This window comes from Balaenoptera musculus, chromosome 15, assembly GCF_009873245.2.
Source record: "Balaenoptera musculus isolate JJ_BM4_2016_0621 chromosome 15, mBalMus1.pri.v3, whole genome shotgun sequence".
NCBI classification, from domain to species: Eukaryota; Metazoa; Chordata; class Mammalia; order Artiodactyla; family Balaenopteridae; genus Balaenoptera; species Balaenoptera musculus.
The window spans coordinates 49,309,231-49,330,171 of NC_045799.1; the positions used below are offsets into that span (position 1 = coordinate 49,309,231).

Below are 20,941 nucleotides of genomic sequence, written 5' to 3' on the forward strand. Positions count from 1 at the left end.
CAGCTGTGGCATCTCAGAGACAGGTGTGCAAGGACCATCAATCTATTGTCACTAGCTCAGGGTTTGTTTAAAACTTTTCAAAGTAAAAAGGGTGCACATTTTTTTTTTAGCGTGCACATTTTTAAACGACTACAGAAAAGAAGAAAAAAACTGGTCCACCCTTTACGCTATTTTAAATTCCTCCCACTGTTCACCTCACGGCCTCTGTGCTCTGAAATCCTACACTGCCCTGTTCCCACTGCTTTAACCTGGCAGTGAGCCACCCACCCGCTCCAGGGTCTGGCCTCGCCCCCATTTCTCATCTTCAGTGGCCACAGGACGTTCCAGTGTGTAAAACCACCACCCTGTCTAATCATTCCCCAACTACTGGATACCAGGATTATTTCCAGCCTACTTATTATAAAAATCTTCATACAACTTTAAAATCTGCCTGTTTTCTTGACTGCCATGTCCATGGGTGTCATACACTCCGCTATCACACCCTGCTCCCCAGAGATGAGGGCTTGCCAGCAACGTCCAGGGTGGGGCCAAGGCTGCTTCTCATGGCCCACCCCACAGGGCTATCAGTGCTGACAGGGGGACAGCACTGGTCATGGATTTGGTTTGCCTGTCTTTAACTTGAGTTCTCTTTGTGGATGTTTGTATTACATAACGATATAAGTAATAAAGGGACACTGAAAATGCAAACACTATGGAAGTGCACGAAGCAGAAAGTAAGAGTCTCCTCTCGGAACCTTGAGCCCCAGGGATAGCCACCAGGAACAGTTGACTTTGTTTTAACTTGCAGCTCTTTATTTATCAACAAGGTGGGCCAGTTTTAAGAATTAAGCTCCCTTCAGAAAGGAGAAAGTTCCATTTAGGAGCTTTTCCCTAGCATTATTTTGATTCTGAACTCTTCAGTGAGACCTGTGGTCTCCACAACAGAAAAGCCTCAGTGGGAAAAACACTCTGAGACTAAGACGGCACCTGATAGGACAGGTTCCCTCCTGCTCAGGCTCCCCCCCCACCACACCAAAGGGTACAGAGCACATTGCTCCTTGTCACCAAGATCTAGCCACTTTCTCACTGACACTTCTGTACAAAAGCCATCGTGCAGCTCACATGTGCCCAGCCAGAAAGAACTACTGAATTCTTTGGTGAAAACTGATAGTGGGATATTTCTGAGGAATGCCATTATTTAACAGTACGGAATATACACATTTCCTAAATTTCAAAGTCCCTTCGTAATACCAGCCAGTCCTTACCCAGGGGTGCTTTTTATATTTATTTAGATCCCTTGTATTTTGACAGCTTTATTGAAAAGAAATTCCCTGTAACTAGTGAAAACACAACTTCAGACAGTGCTGGGAACTGCCATAAGAAATAATTACGCTTAATTATAAAACAACAGAAAATAACAAGTGTTGACAAGGATGTAGAGAAATTGGAACCCTCGTACATGGCTGGTGGGGATGTAAAATGGTGCAGCTGCTGTGGGAAACAGCCTGGCAGCTCCTCAAAAGGTTAAATATAGAGTCACCACGTGACCCAGCAACTCCACTCCTAGCTATCGACCCCAAGGGAAAGGAAAATCTGTCCACACAAAACTTGTACACAAATGTCCTTAAGAGCATTGTTCTTATAGCCAAAAGGTGGAAACAATCCAAAAGTTCACCAGTAGATAAACAGATGAAGTACAGTCTATCGTACAATGGAATATGATTGGGCCATAAAAAGGAATAAAGTACTGATATACATTATAACATGGATGATTCAATTAAAAGATTATTTTAAAAAAAAACTAAAAATAATTTTTAAAAACCCACAAGGACCTGCTATATATCCCTACTGTATAGCAGTAGAGATATGTATGTATATATAGATATATATGTATATTCTTTTTCAGATTCTTTTCCATTATAGATTATTACAAGATACTGAAGATAGTTCGTATACCTAACTGAATCACTTTGCTGTACACCTGAAATATTGTAAATCAACCACACTTCAATTAAAAAAAAAATTATAAAAAAATGGATGAATCTCAAAATCATTATGTTAAGTGAAAGAAGTCAGACACCAAAGGTTGCATATTGTAGGATCCCTTTTATATGAAACATGCAGAACAGGTAAATCCACAGAAAGAGAAAACACATTGGTTGTTTCTGGGGGCTGGGGGAGGGGAGAGAATGAGGAATAACTGGTATCCTTTTGGGGCAACGAAAACTGGATAGTGGTGATGGTTACACAACATTGCTACCAGATGCCACCAAAATGTCTCTTTAAAATGGTAAATTTGATGTTATGTATATTTTACTTAAAAAAAAAAAAGAGGGAAACAATGAAGTTAGACTCTTCCAGCACCCCACGAGGGCCAGTGCCGTGCCCACAGCGGTCTGAGCTCTAAATCAACAACACGGTCACCAGAAATGAGCTCTGCCCTCCCACCCCCTCACCACTGTCCTCCCCACCCCACCTCCCTGATCTGCTCTTCAGCCATTTATACACTCACCCTCAGTGCAAATACCACGTTAAAAAGAATCATGGTGGGAGCCTCCCTCTTCGGGGATGGATCTGTTTTGGAGACCTGTGAAAGAGGCACAGTTCTAGTGAATGAGAGCCACCACTTCCCAAGAAAAGCACTTAGAGCTATTACTTCAGGCAGGGAAAGTGTTCCAGAATACAGCAGAACCAGAGAAAAACAGAGACTTAGGTGTCTGATAAGTGACCAGCGCCCTTGCACAGGCAAGTGCTGGCTGCATGGACAGACAGTCGCAGTGGAGAAAGGAGCAGGAAGGTGCTGAGACCCAAAGTGACGAGACTGTCCCAGTCACCTCGACTGAGCTGAGGTGCCCAGAGGAGAAAAGGTGGAGAGGTGCTCAAGTGGATGGAGTGCTCCCTGCCCAGACCCTCCTTTCCCCACGCCAACCCCCGTGCCCACTTGAGTCCTCCCAGGCAGGACAAGTACTCAGGACAATGCTCCCACCCAGGAGAGACAGGGCTGCCACCCAGCCAGCCCAGGGCCCAAACACCAAGCTGCCTACAAGTGTTGCCACCAGAGGGCAGAGGAGTCCCTGGGCCGTCTCAATCAGGCCTGTCAGAGAGGGTATGGCACAACAGTAAGAGCTAAATTAATAACAATACTGGCTATGATATCACTTAATAAGTAAGAAGAAATGCTTGTACTACTTTATATAAAGTTCAAGAATCTGACAAACGCTGCTGATCTCATTCTCTTGGCCTCCCCCCAGAAACCGGCATCGTATCTACAAAGTAGAAGGCCACAGTCAGGAGAAAGGCTGGATGCAAACAGCAAAAGCTAAGGGCAGGGGCTGAGACACCAGGGCAAGGATGCCTGTGTCCTTCTCGGCCAGACCCTCAGGGCCCAGGAGGAGGTGCAGCTAGGCAAGCACCTGATGGGGTCTGCTGCACGGGGCTGCCTTCTACAGGCCTGCGTCAGCCCAGGGAGGGTGTACCTGGCCCAGCGCGTGCTGCAGCAGCGTCGGGTGCCCAACAAAACGCACGTTATCGATCTTCAGTTCAAACTTCTGCCCACACATTTCAGACTTGGTTGCCAAAATTGTTGCCAGAATGACATCTGAAAACCTTAAAATTAAAAAAAAGGTAGAGTGGGAAAGAGTTAACCAAGTGCCACAGCACCAAGCCTGCTGCCCCAGGGGTGGGGGGCAGCTGCGCGCAGGGTGGCTCTGCCCCCACCACTGACCTGGAAGCTTCTGACAGTCTCCCTTCTTTTTTTTGGACGTTGGAGATTTTTCCTTTATTTTTTATTTATTTATTTTTTGATGTAGACCATTTTTAAAGTCTTTATTGAATTTGTTACAATATTACTTCTGTTTTATGTTTTTGGTTTTTTGGCCCCAAGGCATGTGGGATCTTAGCTCCCCGACAAGGGATCGAACCCGCACCCCCTGCATTGGAAGGCGAAGTCTTAACCACTGGACCGCCAGGAAGTCCCTATTTTTAAATTTATTTTTGGCTGCATTGGGTCTTCGTTGCTGGGCGTGGGCTTTCTCTAGTTGCGGTGAGTGGGGGCCACTCCTCGTTACAGTGCGTGGGCTTCTCATTGCGGTGGCCTCTCCTGTTGCGGAGCACCGCCCTAGGTGCGCAGCCTTCAGTAGTTGCAGCACGCGGGCTCAGCAGCTGTGGCACGTGGGCCCTAGAGCGCAAGCTCAGTAGTTGTGGTTCACGGGCTTAGTTGCTCCGCGGCATATGGGATCTTCCCGGACCAGGGACCGAACACATGTCCCCCGCATTGGCAGGCGGACTGTCAACAACTGCGCCACCAGGGAAGTCCCCCGACAGTCTCCCTTCTGAAGCAATCCCCAAGACTAGGGTCGCAAAGTCACCAGAACTACAAGGCGGAAGGTGCGTGCTGCCACCCTGGGCCCTGCCCGCCTGGGAGGGCAGGAGGAACAAGGCACCTGCCCGGAGAGGAGGAAGCTGCGGGAGCCTGCGCGGCTTGTCAGGCTGGGGGCCTCCCCCACCGGCCCAGGTGTGCTGGGCTGCTCCCCTCAGCCCCGGGACCCCACCCCTCAGCGCTGTGCGAAGGCCGAGAGGAAGCACGAATTGCAGCGTATGGATCACTCTCCTCACAGCTTGGCTGCCCGTCCCTTCCCTTACCCTCAACACTTAAACCTTCCAGTTTTTTTTTTGTTGTTGTTGTTTTTTTTTAACATTGCTTTTTTAATTTTATTTTATTTATTTATTTATTTAGTTAGTTAGTTATGGCTGTGTTGGATCTTCGTTTCTGTGCGAGGGCTTCCTCTAGTTGTGGCAAGCGGGGGCCACTCTTCATCGCGGTGCGTGGGCCTCTCACTATCGCGGCCTCTCTTGTTGTGGAGCACAGGCTCCAGACGCGCAGGCTCAGTAATTGTGGCTCACGGGCCCATTTGCTCCACGGCATGTGGGATCTTCCCAGACCAGGGCTCGAACCCGTGTCCCCTGCATTGGCAGGCAGATTCTCAACCACTGCGCCACCAGGGAAGCCCACCTTCCAGTTTTTATTAGGGAAGAAAGGTTCCAGATGCACTAGATGTGCACACCCACTGACTGACATGGACGGAGGGATGGACAGGGCTGGACACCACGGAGGAGGAATGACTGGGTGCAGGTAAGAGCAGATTTGGATATGATCCCTGTAAAACTGCCCCTTTTCCAGGCTCTTCTGCACCTTTAGGTCTCCTTCCTGCCCGGGCCGGTGGGGGCGGGGGTGGGGGCGGATCAGATAAGGGAGAGTCACTGCAGGGAGGAGAGGACAGTGCAGACTCTTATCTCAGAGCCCAGGCTCGGGGCCTCCACTCTGGAAACCGTGTCTAACCTGGAGCCAGAAGGCAGACAAGTCCTGTGCTCATTTCTCCACCTGGGGAAAGCATCTCCATCACGCAGGTCAGGTCGGAGGACAGGTTGTGCTGGGAGGGGCTCCAGCCTCCCTGGGGCCGCATTCTGTCCTAAAGAGCCCATCAAGGACAAACACTCAGCGTTGAGTCCTGGGCCTTCCAGAGGAGCTGTGGTGAACGGGCACCACACCAGATACTTCTCTCCAGGAGGCCCTTGCTCTGGGGGAAGGGAAGCACTTCACACCAGAACCCTCGCCTTCAGAGAAGGGAAGGGTGCTGCACACTGCTGCAACTCCAAAACAGCAAACACCTCCGGGATAAACGGATCTAGGAGAGGGGCCACTCGCTCCCGGCTCCTCACACACTGCAGGGCTCACCAACCGAAGCAGGAGTGACTCGGAGCCAGCTGCAGCAAGGGCCTGGCTACGCTCGACCAGCACCGAGCAAGACAAAGCACGGGACTTCCCAACCCTCTCCCCGCCAGCGGGTGGGGAGCCTGGGGTGGGGTCACGCTGGTGTCCAGCCTTCCTCCAGGACTGACGTGGTCTTTTAGGTGTCCTAAGTCGCCCTGTGGCCCCCAAACAAACCAGATGCAGAGGGTCTGTCAGAATGGGCTGCCGTTCCACTTGCACAGTCTGGGCTGCGGTCAGACCTTCCGACACCAATACCATCAAAGACATTCTGGGACACGCGGCCCCCACAGCCGGAGCTCTTGGCCTCCCCTGTGGGTGTCTCGCCCTGGAATACTGCTCTCTGGAGTGATTAAACCAGAGATGGAATATTCCAGTGTCTTAGACCGGAATCGTTACATGCTTTCTTCAAAAGCCCCCAATGGCTCACTCTGCCCTGGAAGCTGCGTCTGGGGGCCCGGTTAGGGTGACGGAGGGCCCAGGGTGGTGGAACCTAACAAACACTGCTGCCCTAGCGCCTGACCCAGTGCCAACACTACCCGCCCTATCTGAACAAACACCTCCCTCTACTCTGCCACCCACTGACTCAGGACACACCAATTAACAGATAGAAAAAACAACCTCCCGCCACCCCAGAGACTTCACTTTTTACCGTGATATCCAAAAATCTCTACCGAAAACCTCTGCTCTGCCATGAAGAGCCTCAGATGGGCCTGAGCCCTGACCCTCAGCCACCATTCCAGGAACCTAAGTTAGCCGGGCTGTGGGATGGGGCCTGAGATTCAGAGGCAAGAAGTGGTGGCCAAGTTCACAACTATAAATGTCCAAATCCAAAGGCCAAACAGAAAGCGCTTTCCCCACTTGGGCCCAGAGAGGCTGGGGTCTGCGAAGGCAGCCAACCAGAAAGCCAGGTGCTGCTCAAGTTAAAAGCCACACTGCCCTAAGTGGCCACTCAGGGAGGTCCCTCTGCTGTTTGGCCACTCTGCTTGTCTGAGCAAGTCTGGTTCACAGAGAAATCCACTCACCAGAGCTTAATATTACACACTGATGACAGAAAAAACACTTGAGTGGCTTTATACTTTATACAGCATCTGCTGACATAACATGCACAAAGACAGAGTTATGTCCCTCATGACATAACTGCCATAAATAGCAAATTGAAACAAAAACAAGTGTCAATGTTTGTTTGTTTGTTTGTTTTGGCCGTGCCACATGCCTTGTGGGATCTTAGTTCCCTGAGCAGGGAATTGAGCCTGGGCCCTGGTAGTGAAAGCACCAAGTCCTAACCACTGGACTGCCAGGGAATTCCCTCAATATTTGTTTGTTGTTTCCAAAATTTAGAAAAATACTTTTCCCTTGTTTTGATGGTGAAAGGCCTGGTAAATATATTGTAACACAATAAAATCGCTGCTACAAAAACTAACATTCCTGTAATAATTTAGAGATTAAGAAAGAAAACACATTTAGAAAGATGAATCAGCCCAGCTGGAAGACAAGCCAAGACCTTCCATTCCTGCTAAGACACTTGGGAACAGGGCTTGTTCTCTGACCTGGCCAAAAAAAGACGGGACAGCACGGAAGAGAGCTCGACTCTGCCCCCTCCCATTCTGGGGGCTCCCAGATGCTCTGTGCACCTCCAACACCCAGGGGGTACACCCTGTCGGGGATGGGAGGGCCCCACTGTATCCTTGCCTCCCAGTAAAGTGTCATATAAACCCCATGGGAACATTTTTGCCTCTAATGGGCACACACAACAGCATCCAAGCCCAAGCATCACATGGAACACTCAGCCCTTGGCAGAGACCCCCACTAAGCCCCTCTGATAAATGAAGGCAAGGAGCAATGATCAAGGGTCTCTCTGGGGGGCAGCAGGTGGGTGAGACAAGCAAACCTGCTCCTGCTTGCCAACCACCCTCCCAGGGCACTGTGTCTGCCTGGAGGAGGGGGCATTTGTGTGCATGCCTAGTCCCAGAAGTCCCTGGTGCCAGCCAACCCTGTCTTGGCACTCAGGTACAGAGAACCAGCTAACTAAGTCCAGGGGGAGAAAGGGCAGGGGCTGTGGAAAGCCTGGGCACTCACGGGGCACAGGGCAGTGAGCCTGTGTGCCCGTCAGTCCTTCTCCAACACTGAGGGAAATCAGGAGTCCAGCACAACCACAGGAGAAGGCGGCAGGAACTGAGACAGAAGGACGGTGGAGAACCCTTGGCCTTACCCTGCAGCCAACCGCCCATCGCCTGGAGGACACGGCTCGCTGAGATGGGAACAGGACCATCGAGACCAAACAAGAACACACCGACTCTAAAAATCATGAAGAGTTACGAGGTCGTGATCAACACAGTGCTAAGGTCTGGCAGAAGTACCACCACTTACATTAACTACTGAGGTCAAGGTTAAGCCACTTTGCCACACAAGCAAGAACAGACACTCCCCACGTGGAAGACGTACTGCACAGTCTTTCCACCAACGCTGCAATCCTCACGTGTGAACCCAGGCCAGGCAAGAATGAGTCAGTTCCCAGAAGCAAGAGCAAGGCCAGAGGACCCCGGTCAGAGCCCAGCACCACACGCGCTAGCTAGACGCCTGGGCACAAGTGTTCAATCTTCTGACCAAACCGTCTCAACAAGATCAAATGAGGTCCCACAGGTGGAAGCCTCACGAAAACCGCAGAGCGCTGATGAGTATCTCAGCCCCGATTCCTGAGGTCCTGTGGCCACCTGCAGAGCTGACCTCCCTGACAGGAAGACCACACCTTTTCTAAGCTTGACCTTCAGGCTGTAGAAAACACAGACAATAACCATTTTCTTCTCTCCCCAGTGAATTCTAGAAAAGGGTTAAAAAAATTGTGACGGTCAATTCGTGTACCCTGAAACACATCATGATGATAATTCATCTTATAAAATTAGCCCGTGCTCTAAGGCAGTGCAGCCAACAGAGCTTTCTACACGATGGAAAGACAGTAAACCTGTGCCTTCCAACACAGTGGCAGCTGGTCACGTGTGGCCACTGAGCACCTGAAATGTGGTCAGTGCAACTGAGGAACTCAATTTCTTTCTTTCTTTCTTTTCTGGCCTCACTGCACGGCTTGCGGGATCTTAGTTCCCCAACCAGGGATCGAACCCACGCCCTCAGCAGTGAGAGCGCAGAGTCCTAACCACTGGACTGCCAGGGAAGTCCCAGTTTCTAATTTTATTTAATTTCAGTCCACCTCATTTTAAACGGCCACCCGGGCCAGGGAGGACAGCCCTGGGCAGCACAGCTCTGCGTCCTCCCTCCCCTGAGGCCGGCCATCACCACACGCAGAGGCGACCCATCAGCCCTATTAATGTGCCTCTGACCTGGCAAACTGACAAGCAGGAACGTTCCACCGGTTGCAGAAGAAAAAGCACCTCTGAAAATGACAACTAAGGAAAATGGAGAATGGATGTGAGGCACCGTCACTGCGTGGCTCCGGGAAGATGTCTGGGCTGGGACAGGGCCCCCCCCGGTGCCAGGGCAAGAGCAGGAGCTTGGCAGGTCTGTAGGACAAAATGCAGCTGGGCCCCTGGGGGTACTGACCTGCACCTCTGCAGGTGTGGGGTGGGGAGTGGGATCACCAGGTGCTACAATGTGTTGAAATGACCAAATAGACGCATTCTTCAGTTTAATGAACGTCTAAAGAGACCAGCTTGTTCTCCTTAGGGAACAATGATGTCTGGGGTCCCGAAAGACCCACAGTGTCTTATTCCCTTCCCCTGGTTTCCCCTCTCCATTATGCTAAATACAGAATGAATTCCCCAGAAAACATCCTCATGGTCATTTTATTACAAGCCTCTGAAAAGTAACTGCAGCAATTAGGTGTTGCCGGTCCTCCTTACAGACTGTTCCAAGAACTCTTTCTGAGCCTTCAGGAGCCCGAGCCTCACGTCACGGAGCAGGCAGGTGGCCAGCCCTGCTCTGAACTCTCCATGACACAGGTCGGGGACAAAATGCATTCAGGGGGTGTGCAGGGGCAAAAGCTTTCTATGTGCCTCACAAACAAGAGTTTGTTCCCTGTTGCCATCTTTAAAGGACATGACATCCACAGGCCTCTAAGTCAAGCAGGATGACCCACGGGATATCCAGCAGCACCCCCCACCACTGGTCCCTCTTCCAGAACCCACTCCCCTCAGAGATAGTCACTGGTCATGCCAGAGACCCCTGACATCCTTACACAAAGGGATACAAACCACTCTTGGAAGTACACAGCGCTATGGCAGGCATGGTGCCGTGTCAGAGAACTGAGGGAAACCGTACTAACACACTGCATGGCGAGGGCCCAGCGTGGGGACCTCAGCGACTTTCCCACAGACATTACCTCACGCAGGACTGGCAATTTACAATCTTTTCTTCTTCATCTGGGCCTGAGTTACCATTCATTAAGCTTTAAAATGAACATAAGAAGGCAGAAGTGGTCATTTCTCAAGGTTGCCACCCAGAAAGCACTTCCCAGAGAGAAGAGGGGTAGCATGCACAGGAAAGAACAGGACCTGCCTTTCATCCGGGCCCTAAAAAGCAAGGGTCACAACAGCCCTGGCTCTCAGGCCACCTCACCACCTGGACAGGCTGTGCTGCACCTAAGCACCTACATTTGACCTCTGGACACGTGCTTGACGACTAGGGTCTGAGGACAGCACCGGGATCTGCCGTCCTGCACGTTCCTCTCATGGGAGATAAACGTCCTGCAGCGACACGGCCTCATCTGTTCTCCAACCTGCCCTACCAACCACACAGCGCACAGCAGGACCATGAAACTGAATTATGCAGAAAGCCAGAGACTGGCAACACAATCCCCACCTGTGTCTGCCTGAAACACCCACCAAGTGGAAAAGAGAACACGGGGTTTCTCAGGGGAGAAAACATCTGGGTCAACGGGAGGACCAGTCCTGCCACGGAGTGACTGCAGAGCCCGTACCTGGAGTCGCCGTCCTGGTCCTCGGCATGCTCTCTGGTGCTGTTGACAGCGTATCTGCTACGAGGCTTACCTGAGTGAAGGTAAAAAGGGGAGAACAGCTAAGAAAACAGGATCCATCCACATACAGTAAGGTTGTTGAACCATTAAAAGTGATGGATTCTGCTCTTGGATTGGAAAAATTAATATTGTTAAAATGGCCATACTACTCAAAGCAATCTACAGATTTAATGCAATCTCTATCAAATTACCCATGATATTTTTCACAGAACTAGAACATATAATCCTAAAATTTATATGGAACCATAAAAGACCCAGAATTGCCAAAGCAATCCTGAGAAAAAAGAACGGAGCTGGAGGCATAACCCTCCCAGACTTCAGACAATACTACAAAGCTACAGTAATCAAAACAGTGTGGTACTGGGACTTCCCTGGCGGTCCAGTGGTTAAGACTCTGTGCTTCCACTGCAGGGGGCGTGGGTTCAATCCCTGGTCGGGGAACTCAGATCCCGCATGTCACATGGCGCGGCCACAAAAAAAAAGTTTTAAATTATAGTTTCCAATAAGTTGTGATAACATGGGAAATGCTCTTGCTACTATGTTAAGTTAAAAAAAAAAAAAGGGATTATATATATATGCGTGCAGGCGCACACACACGCTCTCAGTGTATGCTGGCAACTAGGTTGGAAAAAGCAAAGGCAAAAGAAAGAATTTTTAAATGTCCATACAGCAATATCCTTCATATACAAAAACAACAATATCTTACCCAAATAATAACGTTTAAAGACTTAAGGACATTTATCACAGGCAAGTTTTTCATGTACAAGAGGCCCAAGAAAAAAACATATATGCTAACAAGGGTGATGAGAATGAAAAGAGGACAGACTATGTTCCTGAATGAGAAGATTCAACATAAAGATCCCATTCTCCCCGTTTAATCACCATGTTTAATGTGACCCCCAAAACAACAGCAATGGCTTGGGAGTGGGGCCTAACACAGTCACTACTAATGTTTACCAGGAAAGCAAGCAGAAACGCCAGGATGATGCTGAAGAAGAAAAGTGATGATAAATGACTAATCCTACCTGATGGTATAACACAGTATAAAGTTACAATAATTCATCTGTGTGGAACCCACACATAGATAGATAGATTACTGGGAGAGGTAAGAAAAGTCAGAAAACAAACTCAAATAAACATGGGAATTTAGTATGCCATGAAGGCAGCAAAACTAATCAGGAGAGCAACGTGAATCAGTCCATAAAATGATGCTGGGACTAGGCAGACACACGGAAGAGAAAATTATACTGACTCTGAGCCAACCCCTCTCCAGCCATGTGTGGGCCGCATGTTCCCACATCCTTCCTCATCCATCACAGCGCCCGCTCCACAGGGCTCCAGGAGGCAAATGGGGGCACACACACAACTCTCAGCAAGTGCCCAGAAAATACCAGCTCCAGGGAGGAGCCTTCACCTTACACCAAAAGAAACACATTTTAAAAACAAGAAGATAAACATTCCATGGGAAAACAAGAGAGACTCCTTTTGTTAATAATCTTGGGATGGGCTTCCCCGGTGGCGCAGTGGTTGAGAATCTGCCTGCTAATGCAGGGGACATGGGTTCGAGCCCTGGTCTGGGAAGATCCCACATGCCGCAGAGCAGCTGGGCCCGTGAGCCACAATTACTGAGCCTGCGCGTCTGGAGCCTGTGCTCCGCAACAAGAGAGACCGCGATAGTGAGAGGCCCGCGCACCGCGATGAAGAGTGGCCCCCGCTCGCCGCAACTAGAGAAAGTCCTCGCACAGAAACGAAGACCCAACACAGCCATAAATAAATAAATAAATTAAAAAAAAAAAAAAAAAAATCTTGGAGAGCAGAAGGCCTTTCTATGTGTAACAAAACTCAGAAACCACGAAAGAACAGACTGAAAACTTGACTCCATAAAAATCAAAACTCAGAGGCTAACTGGCTAAATATGTACAGCTTTGTCAAAAAGGTGTATCTTTATCCTAAATATATAAAAAACTCCTTCAAATCTGTAAAGAAAAAAAATCAAGCAATCCAAGAGGAAATTAGGCAAAGGTTATGAATAGGTGGTTCACTAAAAAGGAAATCCAAATGGCTTTGAAAACAAGAAAACATGATCACTCTCAGCTGGAAGGCAAATGCCCATAAAAACTACTTTCAGATACACTTTTTCACCTATCTCATTAACAAACATAGAAAAATCCGATCTATTAAAAATACAGGGCTTCCCTGGTGGCGCAGTGGTTGAGAATCTGCCTGCCAATGCAGGGGACACAGTTTCGAGCCCTGGTCTGGGAAGATCCCACACGCCACGGAGCAACTGGGCCCGTGAGCCACAATTACTGAGCCTGCGCATCTGGAGCCTGTGCTCCGCAACAAGAGAGGCCGCGATAGTTAGAGGCCTGCGCACTGCGATGAAGAGTGGTCCCCGCTTGCCGCAACTAGAGAAAGCCCTCGCACAGAAACGAAGACCCAACACAGCCATAAATAAATTAAAAAAATAAAAATTAAAAAAAATTTTTAAAAAAATACATAGCGGAGGGGCTTCCCTGGTGGCACAGTGGGTGGGAATCCGCCTGCCAGTGCAGGGGACACGGGTTCGAGCCCTGGCCCAGGAGGATCCCACATGCCGCGGAGCAACTAAGCCCGTGCGCCACAATTACTGAGCCTGCGCTCTGGAGCCCACGAGCCACAACTACTGAAGCCTGCGTGCCTAGAGCCCGTGCTCCGCAACAAGAGAAGCCACCACAATGAGAGGCCCATGCACCGCAGCGAAGAGTAGCCCCTGCTCGCCACAGCTAGAGAAAAGCCCGCGTGCAGCAACAAAAGACCCAACGCAGCCAAAAATAAAATAAATTAAAAAGAAATACATAGCGGATTATCCCTTGGATACAAACACCCCATTTCTGTGAATCGATCATATATTCTGCAGAATGAAAATATATATCCATAAAGGACATTCACACTGTATTAGCAAAAGATTGGAAACAACTTAAATGCCCATCAACAGAAGACTGGATGACTAAATCACAGCAAGTTCCTCCCATGATTCTGATAATTCTGAATCTATAATCCAAGATGTAAAGTGAAAATGAAAACAGGGCAGAACAGTGTGAATCGTGTGCTCACTTGTGTTTAGAAAATAAAACAATGCATGTATATGCTTGTATTTACACAGAAGGTTTCGGAAAGATGCACAAGAAAATGGTAACAGCACGTGACCCTACAAGGGGATGTGGTGGCTGGGATCGATGAAAGAACTTTCATTTCATAATCTAAATCCGTTTGTACCTTTAAAACTTTGTACCATAGTAACAAACTTAAAAGCAATTTTTAGGGCTTCCCTGGTGGTGCAGTGGTTAAGAATCTGCCTGCCACTGCAAGGGACACGGGTTCGAGCCCTGGTCCAGGAAGATCCCACATGCCACGGAGCAACTAAGCCCTCACGCTGCAACTACTGAGCCTGCGCTCTAGAGCCCACGAGCAACAACTACTGGGCCCGCGTGCCACAACTACTTAAGTCCACGTGCCTAGAGACCATGCTCCACAACAAGAGAAGCCACCACAATGAGAAGCCCACGCGCCGCAACGAAGAGCAGCCCCCGCTCGCCATGAATAGAGAAAGCCGGCGTGCAGCAACGAAGACCCAACACAGCCAAAAATAAAATAAATGAAATAAATAAATTTATTTTTTTTTAAAAGTAATTTTTAAAATCACATAAATTACAAATTGAACATTCATGATAGTGAAAAACTGCAAGTAAGCTACACTTCCATCCATAGGGAAAGGGCATGTTCTTACCAGGCAGCTGTGTACAACCAAAAACGGAGGTTATCTGTTTACTAGGTTGGAAAATGCTCCAAGGCAGATGGTCCAATGGAAAAAAGAGCGACTGAGAACAATACATCTATGTGAGAGGGAGAAAAACCCAAAGCAATAAACTATTTTTCTATGGAGGTATATTTGGTGTCTATCTACAGGAGGAACAGTTATGAACATGGTAAGTGGTTATCCCTGCAAGCGGGGGAGGAGCAGCAGAACTGGGGGGAAGCGGTCAAAGAAAACTTCCGATGTACCTGTATTTCCTACTTTATCCAAGCTGAATACATTCATACGGTGCTTTAGCTCTTTTAAAAGGCCAGAGACACCGATGAAACGTTAGCAGGAGTGGCTTTGGCATGCTAAAACTATGAGTGATTTTTTTTTTTTTCCCTGCTTCTTTTTACTTTTCTATCCTTCCCCAACACTCTTGTGATGAGAAGGCACCGCCTGTACGATAAGGAGAAGGAAAAAGGAAACGACATCTCCGCTAACGGCGAGGGAGGCGGCGCCAGGCCCTCCGCCCGGCGCCCACTTACTTGTCTGGGACGCCGGGTGCTCCTGGCTCCTCTGGAAGGGGTACCTGAACAGCAGCTTATTGCCCCGGCTCCCCGAGCTCACCAGAATCACGCTGATGGGGCTGGTGTTGTCCCCCATCCCGCCGGGGGCCTGGGGAGGGGTCGGGCCGGGGCCAAGGCCGGGACGGGGAGGTGGGGACCCCCAGGAGGACGGGCCGGGGACGCGGGACAGAGGGCTCTGAGGACTGGTTGGGGGCGGGGGGCGAGGGGAGCCAGGCCGACGCCGCCCGCGCGACAGTGACGCAACCCAGGCGCCCCCTAACGCGGCCGGCGACGCTCACGAGACTCGCGCGACAGCACAGGGCAAACGCGCAGAAGATGCCTACGCGCAGACCGAAGGAGTTTGCGCAGGCGTAGGCTGCCGTGTGCGCAGGCGCGAGGCAGTCTCTGGGCGCTGTGCTCGCGCGCATGCGGGGGGCGGCATTTTTCTGGAGTGGGGAGAAGAACCAGCGGGAACGCTAGCGGGAGGGTGCGGCCGGCTTAGCCGTCCGGTTCAAGGAATCTTTCTCTAAATGTTGCTTTCTTCGTTATAAAAGGAACACTTGCTTTGGGCAGAAAGTTCTTTTTTAGAAACATAAAGTACTAAAAATAAAAAAGTAGAAAAAAAAGATTACTTCAGTGGATCACGGACCTAAATGTAAGAGCTGACCCTGTAAAACTCTTAGGAGAAAACACGGGGGTAAGTCCTCGTGACCTGGGGCTAGGCAGAGGTTTCTTAAATACGACACCAAGTGCACGAGCGACCAAAGAAGAAGTTAATTGGCCTGAATAGAGTTGCGAAATTTTGTGCTTCAAAGGACAAGACCAACAAAGTTAAAAGAGCGCTCACGAACCGTGAGAAAATGTTTGCAAGTCATATATCTGATGAGGGAATTGTATCCAGAATATATATATATTAAACTTTTACAACTCTACAAGAAAAAGACAAGTAGCCAACTGAGAAGTGGGCAAAAGACGTGAATAGATATTTCCCCAAGGAATATAGACAAGTAGCCTGGAAGTACGTGAAAAGATGCTCAAACGTCATTCCTCGTTAGAGAAACGCAAATCAGAACCAGAAAGAGAACACATCACACCCACTAGGATGGCTATAATCCAAAAGAAAAATGACAAGTGTTGGTGAAATTGGTATCTTGAGACACTGCTGGTGGGAATGTAAAATGGTGCAGCTACTGTGGAAGACAGCCTAGCAGTTCTTCAAAAGTTTAAACATAGAGTTCCGATATGACCCAGCAATTCCATTCCTTAGTATATACCCAATAAAATTAAAACATACATCCACTCAAAAACTTGTACTGTGTTCATAGCACCACTATTCATAATAGCCAAAAAGTGCAAATAACCCAACTGTCCTCCAACTGATGAATGGGTGAATCCAATAAGGTATAATCCATGCAATGGAATAGTATTCAGTCATAAAAAGGAACAAAATACCAATACATGAGTGAACCTTGAAAAAATAGATACTGTATGATTCCATTTATATAATTGTCCAGAATAGGCAAATCCTTAGAGACAGAAAGTAGATTAGGTTGTCTGGGGCCGGGGTAGTTGGGGGGTGTGGCTGCTAATGGGGATGGGGTTTCCTTTGGGTGATGAAAATGTTCTAAAATTGTGGTGATGGTCACATAACTCTGAATATACTAAAACCCGCTGAATTTCACACTTTAAATGGGTGGAATGTATGATATGTGAATTCTATCTCAGAATACAGCTGTTTTTAAAAAGTAAAAAAAAAAAATCACCCCACCCACTCCATCCCAGTCTTCCCCCAGAGATTACTGTAGTGAAGAGTCTACTGCAACTGTTTCCGAATCTTTTCAAGCACATCAGATGCATGAGAAAGTAACCAATGGGCTAAGGAATGAGATTTTCATTGCCAAAGTAACCTCTTGCACTGAGATGACACAAACGTGTATTTTGCAGGGCAGATTCATGGGTTGAATCTGCCAGGATAACAGGTACATGCATTTGAAGTGTCTCAGACGTTGCCCACCAACATATTGCCCTGCCCAGGGCTACATAGCATGGACTTTATTTTTTCCCAAAATTTCAAAAAAAAAGGAAATAGTGTCTTACGTTGCATTTTTTTATTACTGAGGAGCAGAACTAACTGTATCACTTGATTATTTGCCAGAGCCTAAGAATTGCCTTCATGTTTCCTTTTGGGTTGTTTGTCCTTCTTTGATGTATTTTTATTTCGTGAGGGTTAGTTACCCTCTGTTACAGATTCTGCAAGCCTTTTTCCCACTCTAGAATATATTGATTCTATGTACCATCAAAAGTTTTCTGAGTTCTCCCCCCAGTTCCCATGAATGTCCCCAGAATGGAAACAAGGGCACAGGAGCAGGATGTGAGGCTGGGAGAGCTGGGTCGATGGGCTAGCTGTGGTAATGGGGGCCTCCCCACAGGGGTGCTGGGACTCTGCGGGTGCCCAGACATAAGAACCAGGACTCCGACTCAGGCCTCCTTCCTCCGACTTCCCTGGACATGCTGCTGCCCATTGGATGGTCCTATGGCCCCAGAACCTGGCTGTCCTTAGGCTGGGGGAAGGCCCAGACATGGAGAAACCACTATTCCTCAATTACCCCCTTAGGGCCCGCTCCCTGCTAGCAACCTTCACAAAAGCATCCATTGTTTATTTTTCTGGCTGTGTGGCTAATGTCTTTTCATTGTAACAAGCACTGGAATCAATGAATGGTGATGGGAGCTCACCAGGATCCCTGCTCCCGGAGGTCCCGGATACAGGATACAACCCTTCCCAAGGCCCAGGTGCAGGGCTGTCGAGGGCTGGACTGGAGAAAGCGGGGTCCGAATCCCACATCACCCTCACTGGCAGCATCTCAGTCCATGTCTGTCTGTCTGTCTGCCTCACTGGGCTGTTAGGGAAGCCAGGGCTCACGGTCACTCCCTGGCCAATCCAGCCTGGTGCCGGCAGCCAGAGGGACCGAGGGTAGGCTGGCCCTACTTTGGGCCTCAGGTTCCCCACCAGTAACAGCAGTGGGAACAAATGGTCTCCTGAACAATGACGTGCCCAGGCCCAGCCTCTGCTCACTGCAGGGTATGTCCTCAGACTCTTCCCTGCCAGCACCCCACACCTCTAAGTCCTCATTTTAAATTTAGATAACTCTCTTTAGTAACCTGCTTTTTGGAAGGTAAGTGGATTCTTGGAAACTGAAACTCTTGACCTTTCCTCCCAGCCTGGGTTCTCCCCCTACTCCCCGGGGCAGGGCCAGGAGGCTCCTTGGACGGCCAGGCCTTATCAGTCCGGCCACTTGGTCTGGGCCTGATAGAGCCACCACTGCCAGAGGGCCAGGCGGGGCTCACAGACCCTATCTCAGACCCACCTTGACATCTCCACCATCTCTGCCCAGAAAGAATCATTCACCTACAATAGGAACCACGATAATCTTGAATTCATGCTGCCGTGTCTCAAGGTCACATGGTGACAGCTCATCCCTCCTAAGAGTGAGGTGGAGGCTATTCTAACCCCCACCCGAGGTTAAACCAGGGAAACTGGGGCTCACAAGTTACCTGACCCTGCCCAGGGTCACCCAGGGGCTGCTTTCTGGTGAGGGTATGCAGATCCCTCTTCGGTCTTCTGCTGAGACCAGGGCCCTCTGAACTCAGCCCCAGCTACACAAGCTCAGAACAAGCCTGGGGCTTGGAATTCGGCCCAGAGGCCAGCAGGTTTCAGCACCCTGAAGTCCTGCACAGGCTCGGGCCCCTCTTGTTTTCGGCGGGGAATGCAAGGCCTAGAGACAGAAGACCTTGCCCACAACAAACCTTGGTCTCCTCTGCCCACTGGGGCTGGTCCCCCTCCACTGAAACTGAACGTGTTTCGTAACCTTCCCGAGCCTCTGTTTCCTTATCTTAAAACATGTCATGATAGTAAGATAAAACTTCTCTCACAGAGCTGTGAGGGTCAAATACCCAACATGAAGAGTATCGGTCTATGCCCAGGACTTAGAAATCACTTGGTAAATGTTAGCTAGGGCCACACAACAGACCTCACCTCACACCACACAAAATCAGTCCAAGGTGGACTGTTGCCCGGCTCAAAGGACCAAACAGTAAAGTTCTTAGAAAAGTAATACAGAAGGTTCACTTCACTGAAGCCTTCAGTCCAACGCTTATTCCACTCTTTTAAAAAATTGAGGTAAAATTTGCACAACGCAAAATTAACCATTTGAAAGTGAACAGTTAATTCAGTGGCATTTCGTATATTCGTAATGGATGCAACCATCATCACTAACTAGTTCCAGAATATTTTCATCATTCCCCATCCTCCCCATTGCCCTCCCCCCAGACCCTGGCATCCACTCATCCACTTTCTGTCTCTTTGGATTTGCCTGTTCTGGATGCTTCATATAAGTAGAATCACACAATATGTGTGGCCTTTCACATCTGGCCTCTTTCACTTAGTATAATGTTCTCAAGGTTCATCCATGTCAGGGTGTGTTGGTACTTCATTTTTATGGCTGAATAATATCTCATTGTATGGAAGTATCATGATTTGTTGATCCATTCCTCCACTGATGGACATTTGGGTTGTTTCCACCTTTTGGCTGTTGGGTATAGAAAGGTACAACATTTTTAAACCCAATTTTAAAAATCACTACATTTTATTGCATTAAAATTATAAACTTCCGTTCAAAAACAGTGCTAAGAGACTGCAGGCAAGGTACAGACCTGGGGGATATAAGACACATGAAACTGACAAAGAACTTATATCCAGAATATTTTTTAAATTCCTGTAAATCAATAAGACTGGCAACACAAGAGAAAAATGGCCATGACTTGGAAACTTCAAAAAAGAGGAAATCCAAAGGACAGCAAATATGTGAACAGGGGCCCAAGCTCATCAGTGTTAGGTAAGTGCAAATTAAGACCACATGAGAAACTAATACCCACCCACCAGAATAGCTAAAATTTGAGACCAGGAGACCTACCACAGCAAACGTTTGTAAGGATGTGGAGAAAGAGGAACTCAACCATCACTAGGGGAATGCAAGGTGGTACAGCTGCTCCAGAAAGCGGTATGGCATTAATTAGTGAAGCTGAGAATTCCCATGCCCTAGACGCAGCAGCCCCACTCCTAGGAATATATCTGACAGAATGTTCACTGCAGCATCATTCACAACAACCAAGAACTAAACAACCCAATTGTCCATTCCCCAGTACCCTGCGTAACTTTATGATATATTCCTACAAGGAAATACAACACAGAGATGACAATGAACACCCACAGCATCTCTGGCACGTCACAAACATGGGTGACAGAAGACACTGTACTGTTTCATGTACCTGAAGGCCAAAATCAGGCAAAACCAACTAAAGTGCTTAAGGACACATGTCTGGGTAGTAAAAAGTTATTGAAGGACTTCCCTGGTGGCGCAGTGGTTAAGAATCCACCTGCCAATGCAGGGGACACAGGTTCGAGCCCTGGTCCAGGAAGATCTCACGTGCCGCAGAGCCACAACTACTGAGCCTGTGCTCTAGAGCCCGCGAGCCACAACTACTGAAGCTCGCGAGCCTAGAGTCTGTACTCCTCAACAAGAGAAGCCACCACAGTGAGAAGCCCACACACTGCAACAAAGACCCAACGCAGCCAAAACTAACTAACTAAATAAATAAAATTTTTAAAAAGTTATTGAAAAGCAAGAAGGTAAGTCAGGGTAGGGGTCACCTTTGGGGAGGATTGGGGTGCTGAGATGTGCCTTATAATAATTAATTAGGCTATGACATAATTCATTAGGCTATGATGTAATCTTGTGCTATATTTTACAATGAAAAAAGTAAAAAAAGAAAAGGACCCCTGCCCACACCAATGCTTTGCAGGG

The 20,941-nt window shown here is 48.6% G+C and overlaps 1 protein-coding gene across 7 annotated transcripts in view; it reads right to left on the minus strand.

Annotated features, from left to right (window-relative positions):
• NPRL3 (NPR3 like, GATOR1 complex subunit) overlaps window positions 1-15,412 on the minus strand; it is a 35,207-nt gene extending 19,795 nt beyond the window's left edge. For 4 of the 7 annotated variants that reach the window (XM_036827365.1, XM_036827360.1, XM_036827364.1 and 1 more), the window contains exons 1-4: window positions 15,060-15,412; window positions 10,677-10,746; window positions 3,456-3,585; window positions 2,492-2,566 (exon numbers count right to left, since the gene is read on the minus strand). In XM_036827365.1, the coding sequence (XP_036683260.1) occupies window positions 2,492-2,566; window positions 3,456-3,585; window positions 10,677-10,746; window positions 15,060-15,177 (393 nt within the window). In that variant the 5' untranslated portion in view covers window positions 15,178-15,412. Of the gene's footprint in view, window positions 1-2,491; window positions 2,567-3,455; window positions 3,586-5,317; window positions 5,448-10,676; window positions 10,747-15,059 lie in introns of all 7 variants that reach the window. The other 3 variants (XM_036827362.1, XM_036827363.1, XM_036827367.1) reach the window with 3 other exon arrangements.
• Between the last annotated feature and the right edge of the window lie 5,529 nt (window positions 15,413-20,941).